The 6,000-nt window shown below is 24.1% G+C and overlaps 1 protein-coding gene across 1 annotated transcript; it reads left to right on the top strand.

Annotated features, from left to right (window-relative positions):
- The first annotated feature begins 804 nt into the window (after window positions 1–804).
- Window positions 805–1,925, top strand: LOC132279649 (protein PHOSPHATE-INDUCED 1-like). Its single transcript, XM_059781676.1, has one exon. The coding sequence runs from the start codon at window positions 920–922 to the stop codon at window positions 1,889–1,891; it is 972 nt and encodes a 323-aa protein (XP_059637659.1). The 5' UTR covers window positions 805–919; the 3' UTR covers window positions 1,892–1,925.
- The last annotated feature ends 4,075 nt before the right edge of the window (window positions 1,926–6,000 follow it).

Here is a 6,000-nt window from a genome sequence, read left to right as displayed (position 1 = left end):
ACCTCAGGGGGTGTAGGTGGAATTAACCCTAATAAATTTATATGTTTAAGGGAAAGTCAAAATAATAAATGTTAAATATTTTATTTGTATAATTTATTAAAATTTCAAATGAGGTCAGAATAGTTTATCCAATAATCAATTTTAATATATTACAACTCACACAAGTGACCCAGTTATTAAAAGGGTTTCAAAGGGTCAAAAACGACATTCCTGAATTGACTCTCATAAAATTAAAAAACATAGGATTAACAAGTGTATCCGAACTTTAATATATGATGTTGAGAGAGGAAAGGAATATTTTGGTTCTACCTCATCTACATAAGAAAATTTGTAAGATAATATAGAACCTTGTATTGCCATGGTGTATTGCGAGAATTATTAAGCCCTTAAACAATTGAAACGATATCCTTGGTAACACATGCCCTACGTGCAACAAGTCAAAGAAAGGCTTGCAACCAACTAAAATAGTGAGTGAGTGTTTTAATTAGGTAATTAAACAAATAGTTAGTGGCTAGCAACTTATAGGCATTCAACAAACAATGAGAATCAGCTGTTGTCTCTTTCTAGGCCTCCCTCAAATATTCAATACCCAGACATAACCAAAATTTGTCCTTTCCTAGTCACTGGGTCGTGTCTCAATTGTCTTAGCCCAGCTGTGTAGTAGATAGATTCGTTTGAAATTAAAGTCCCCTCACAATTTAATTTAAAAAAAAACAACGCGTTATCAAGCTGTATCTCTCTTTTTCTGAGATATCAAGCTGCATTTCACTCACCCTGCTTCCTTCCTAGTAGCTTCTCTCTCTCTTTCTCTACCTTTCTCTCTCTATAAATACCATGCCCCCCCATTTCTTATTCACTCAAACTAGTACCACAAAAACCATTACTTCACTACCCATTATATATCTTCTGAAGTTCAACAATGGCTTCTTTCGGTTGTAGTCATTTATTTACAAAAATTGTTCTTTTATTGTCTCTGCTCCATTTCACCTCGGCAGCGAGGAGACTCACTGAGTCAACTCAGGATCAGGAAAACCTTCTGTTTCAGTACCACAATGGTCCCCTTCTTAGCGGCAAAATCTCCATCAATCTCATTTGGTACGGCAATTTCAAGCCTTCCCAACGTGCCATTATTTCAGATTTCATTACCTCTCTCTCTTCTTCTTCTTCTTCAAAACCCACAATGGCCCAACCATCTGTCGCCACGTGGTGGAAGGCCACAGAGAAATACTACCATCAGATCAACTCCAAGAAGTACTCTTCTCTGGCGCTCCTATCAATGGGTAATCAAATCCTGGATGAGAATTACTCATTGGGTAAATCACTCACTGGTCAGCAGATCAAACGGCTGGCAGCGAAGGGTGATCAGCACAACGCCATCAACGTTGTGTTGACCTCGTCTGATGTGATCGTTGATGGGTTTTGCTCCAGTAGGTGTGGGACCCATGGGTCTGCCAAGAGCAGTGCCCAGGTTGAGGGCAAGAATTACAAGTTTGCCTACATCTGGGTTGGTAACTCGGAGACTCAGTGCCCGGGTCAATGCGCTTGGCCGTTCCACCAACCCATCTACGGACCACAGAGCCCGCCCTTGGTTGCACCCAACAACGATGTGGGTCTGGACGGTATGGTCATGAACCTGGCTAGCCTGTTGGCTGGGACGGTTACGAACCCATTTGGAAATGGCTACTATCAGGGCCCGGCGGGTGCACCACTAGAGGCTGCGTCAGCCTGTCCTGGGGTTTATGCTAAAGGGGCCTACCCGGGCTATGCTGGGGACCTGTTGGTGGACCCCACTACTGGGGCTAGCTACAATGCGCACGGCGTCAATGGGAGGAAGTATTTGGTTCCTGCGCTAATTGACCCTTCAACTTCGTCGTGCTCAACTCTGGTCTGAGATCACAATGTTTCACACCTGTGTGTGTGTGTGTGTGTAACAAATGTATTCATAGGAGTATAACAGATTCTTTGATTCTTTATTGAATTTTCACGTTGAATAATAATATCAATTTGTTTCAATTGTTATTGCAATATTTATCTCTCCAAATTTTACTTAGGTTTATACACGCTTTTATTAAATATAATTAAGTCATAACAAAATTGAAACATAAAATTGAGCAATTCCTTGCTTTATCATGATTCATGAACAGTACTACAATGGTATGGTTTGATTAGATGAACAAATTAAATAATATTTTTTAATATTATATGTTAATGTTGATTTACTGAAACAATTGAAATACAAAAACACTTTATACTTTTAAGAATACTAGGAAAAGGCACGTGCAATGCACGTGGTGAATATTTTGTAACTTATAAAAAAAATTTCTTCAAATTTATTTTATATTAATAAATAAATACTGAAATATTTTGAAATTGGTGACAGAGTTTAAGTTTCATAAATTAATAAATTTTTTATGTTTTTATATTAATACTGAAATATGTATATTTTATTTTTTATTAAATAATAATTTTTTATTTTAATAGTGAAATATTTAAGTTTTGCAAAGTAACAAATTTTTTTAGGTAATTTGAATTTTATTAGATAATTTGAAATTTAGTATAATTTTTAATTTACAATAAAAATTCAATTATATTAATTTTTAAATAAATTTTAAAATAGAAATTCAATTATACTAATTATACATTAGATTGAAATTGATATAAAAATTTATTATATGGAGTTTGTGGTTTTTGGAAGACCCTAGGTTATATTTTATTTTCTTTAAATATGTAATTTGTGGTAGAATTTTATAGAAATTATTTTATTTTATTTAGATATATCTTTGTAAAATTAGATTTTCTTTTATTAAAAAACTCATAAAAAATAAATAAATACAAGGGTTATATACTTATATGTGATAGAGTTCTCTTTTTGTATTAATTAATAAATATTTTTTATATTAAAAAATAAATACTGAAATGTTCAAATTCTTTAACATTTATATTTTATTTATATCTATTATTATATTATTATATATTTTCTTTAAATATATCATTGTCTAATGTGATAGAGTTATAGAAATTGTTTTATTTTTTTTAAATATATCCTTGTTTAATTATATTTTATTTTATTAGAAAACTCATAATAAATAGATAAATACAGGTTATACGTGATAGAATTTTAAAGAAAATAAAATACTTAATTTGTAGTAAAGTTTTGATAATTTGTGTTAGAGTTTTATAAAAACTATTTAAATATATCCTTATCTAATGTGATAGATTTTTATTGCAAATAAAATAGATAATTTGTGATAAAAATTTATATAAATTATTTATTTTCTTTAAATATATATATCATTGTCTAATTAGATTTTTTTTATTAAAAAACTCATAATAAAAGATAATTTGTGGTAGAGTTTTATAAAAATTATTTTATTTTTTATACCAATTATTAAATATTTTTTATATTAATAATTCTTGTCTAGTTATATTATATTTTATTAAAAAATTCATTATAAATACATAAATAGGTAATTTTTATTAGAATTTTATATAAACTCTTTTAAAAAAATATTTTATTTTCTTTAAATATATCGTTGTCTAATTAGATTTCCTTCATCAAAAAACTCACAATAAATAGATAAAAACAAGTTATATGTGATAGAGTTTTAAAGAAAAAAAAAATGGATAATTTGTTATAGAGTTTATAGAAATTATTATATTTTTTGGAAATCTATTTATAATAAATAAATAGGTAATTTGTGTTACAGTTTAATAGAAATTCTTTAAAAAAATATTTTTTCTATCAATTAATAAATATTTTTTTCTATTAATAATTCTTGTCCAATTAGATTTTCTTTTATTAAAAAATCATAATAAATAGATAAATAGGTAATTTGTGTTAGAGTTTTCTAGAAACTCTTTTTATATTAATTAATAAATATTTTTTTATCTTAATAATGCTTGTCTAATTAGATTTTCTTTTATTAAAAAAAAACTCATAATAAATAGTTAAATAGGTAATTTGTGATATAGTTTTATAGAAACTCTTTTAAAAACTCTTGTTAGATCAATTAATAAATAATTATTTATATTAATAATTCTTGTCTAATTAGATCTCCTTTATCAAAAAAACACTTAATAAATATATAAATAGAAAATTTGAGTTAAAATTTGATAGAAACTCTTTAAATATTATGTCTTTGTCTACTGTGATAGAGTTTTATTGAAAATAAAATTTGTGATTTATGATAGAGTTTTATAAAAATTATTTTATTTTCTTTAAATATATCCTTGTTTAATTAGATTTAATTTTATTAAGAAACACATAATAAAAGTTAATTTGTGGAAGAGTTTTAGAAAAATTATTTCAATTATATATCAATTAATAAATATTTTTTATATTAATAATTTTAGTCTAATTAGATTTTCTTTTATTAAAAAATTCATAATAATAAATAGATAAATAGATTGACTTAAATTTTATTAGATAGATTTTAGAGTTTGATTGACATTTTTTTTTTTTTTAATAAAAACTCTTTACATATCAATTAATAAATATTTTTTTTATAACAATAGATAGTTAAATACTGAAACTCTTTGCACATGTAATAATACTATTGATAAAAACTTTTTTTATATTAATTAATAAATATTTTTTATATAAATAAACAAATACTTAAACACCCTGGCACAACTTCTGTATTTTACTCAGAAAATTAGGTTTTCTTTTATTAAAAAATTCATAATAATAAATAGGTTAATTTGAATTTTATTAAGTATATTTTAGAGTTTTATAGAAGTTTTTTTTCTATAAAAACTCTTTTCATTTCAATTAATAAATATTTTTTTATATAAATAAATAAATACTGAAACTCTTTCCACATTTAATAAATATTTTTTAAACAAATACTGAAACTTTAGATTTACTTTTATTAAAAAATTCATAATAATAAATAGATAAATAAGTTAATTTGAATTTTATTAGGTAGATTTTTAAGTTATATAGAGTTTTTTTTTTTCTTTTATTTATTTATTTTTATAAAAACTTTTTTCATATCAATTAATAAATATTTTTATATAAATAAATAAATACTAAAATACTGAAACTCTTTACACATTTAATATTTTATTTTCTTCAAATATATCCTTGTCTAATTAAATTTAATTTTATTAAGAAACTCATAATAAAAGTTAATTTGTGGTAGAATTTTAGAAAAATAATTTTATTTTATATATCAATTAATAAGTATTTTTTATATTCAATTTTCTTTTATTAAAAAATTCATAATAATAAATAGATAAATATGTTAATTTAAATTTTATCAGATAGATTTTGGAGTTTGATAGAGTTTTTTTTTCTAAAAAAAAAAAAAAAAAAAGAAAAAAACTTTTCATATCAATTAATAAATATATTTTTTTATAAATAGATACTTAAATACTGAAACTCTTTGCACATTTAATAGTAGTATAGATAAAATCTTTTTTTATATGAATTAATAAATATTTTTTTATATAATTAAATAAATACTGAAACTGTTTGGTAGAACTTCTGTACTTTACTCTGAAAATTAGATTTTCTTTTATTAAAAAGTTCTAATTTGTAATACGTGTTAGAGTATGATAGAAAATATTTTAAAACTCTTTTTACATGAATTAATAAATTTTTTTATATTTTAATAATTCCTATCTAATTAAATTAGCTTTTATTATAAAAAATAAAAAAAAAATTCATAATAAAAGGTAATTTGTGGAAGAATTTTAGAAAAATTATTTTATTTTTTATATCAATTAAAAATATTTTTTATATTAATAATTCTTGTCTACTTAGGTTTTCTTTTATTAAAAAAACTTATAATAAATAAATAGGTAATTTGTGTTAGAGTTTAATATAAACTCTTTTAGAAACTCTTTTTATATCAATTAATAAATATTTTTTATTTTAATAATTGTTGTCTAATTACATTTAGTTTCATTAAAAAACTAATAATAAATAGATAAATAGGTCATTCGTGTTAGAGTTTTTTAAAAACTCTTTTAAAACCTCTTTTTGTATCAGTTGAT

The sequence above is a fragment of the Cornus florida genome, unplaced genomic scaffold (genome assembly GCF_030987335.1).
Source record: "Cornus florida cultivar Cherokee Brave unplaced genomic scaffold, ASM3098733v1 CherokeeBrave_3.0.0_Hap2_Chr10, whole genome shotgun sequence".
Taxonomy (NCBI): Eukaryota; Viridiplantae; Streptophyta; class Magnoliopsida; order Cornales; family Cornaceae; genus Cornus; species Cornus florida.
The sequence above is the reverse complement of the archived record's forward strand: the minus strand, read 5'-3'. Positions and strand labels throughout refer to the sequence as shown.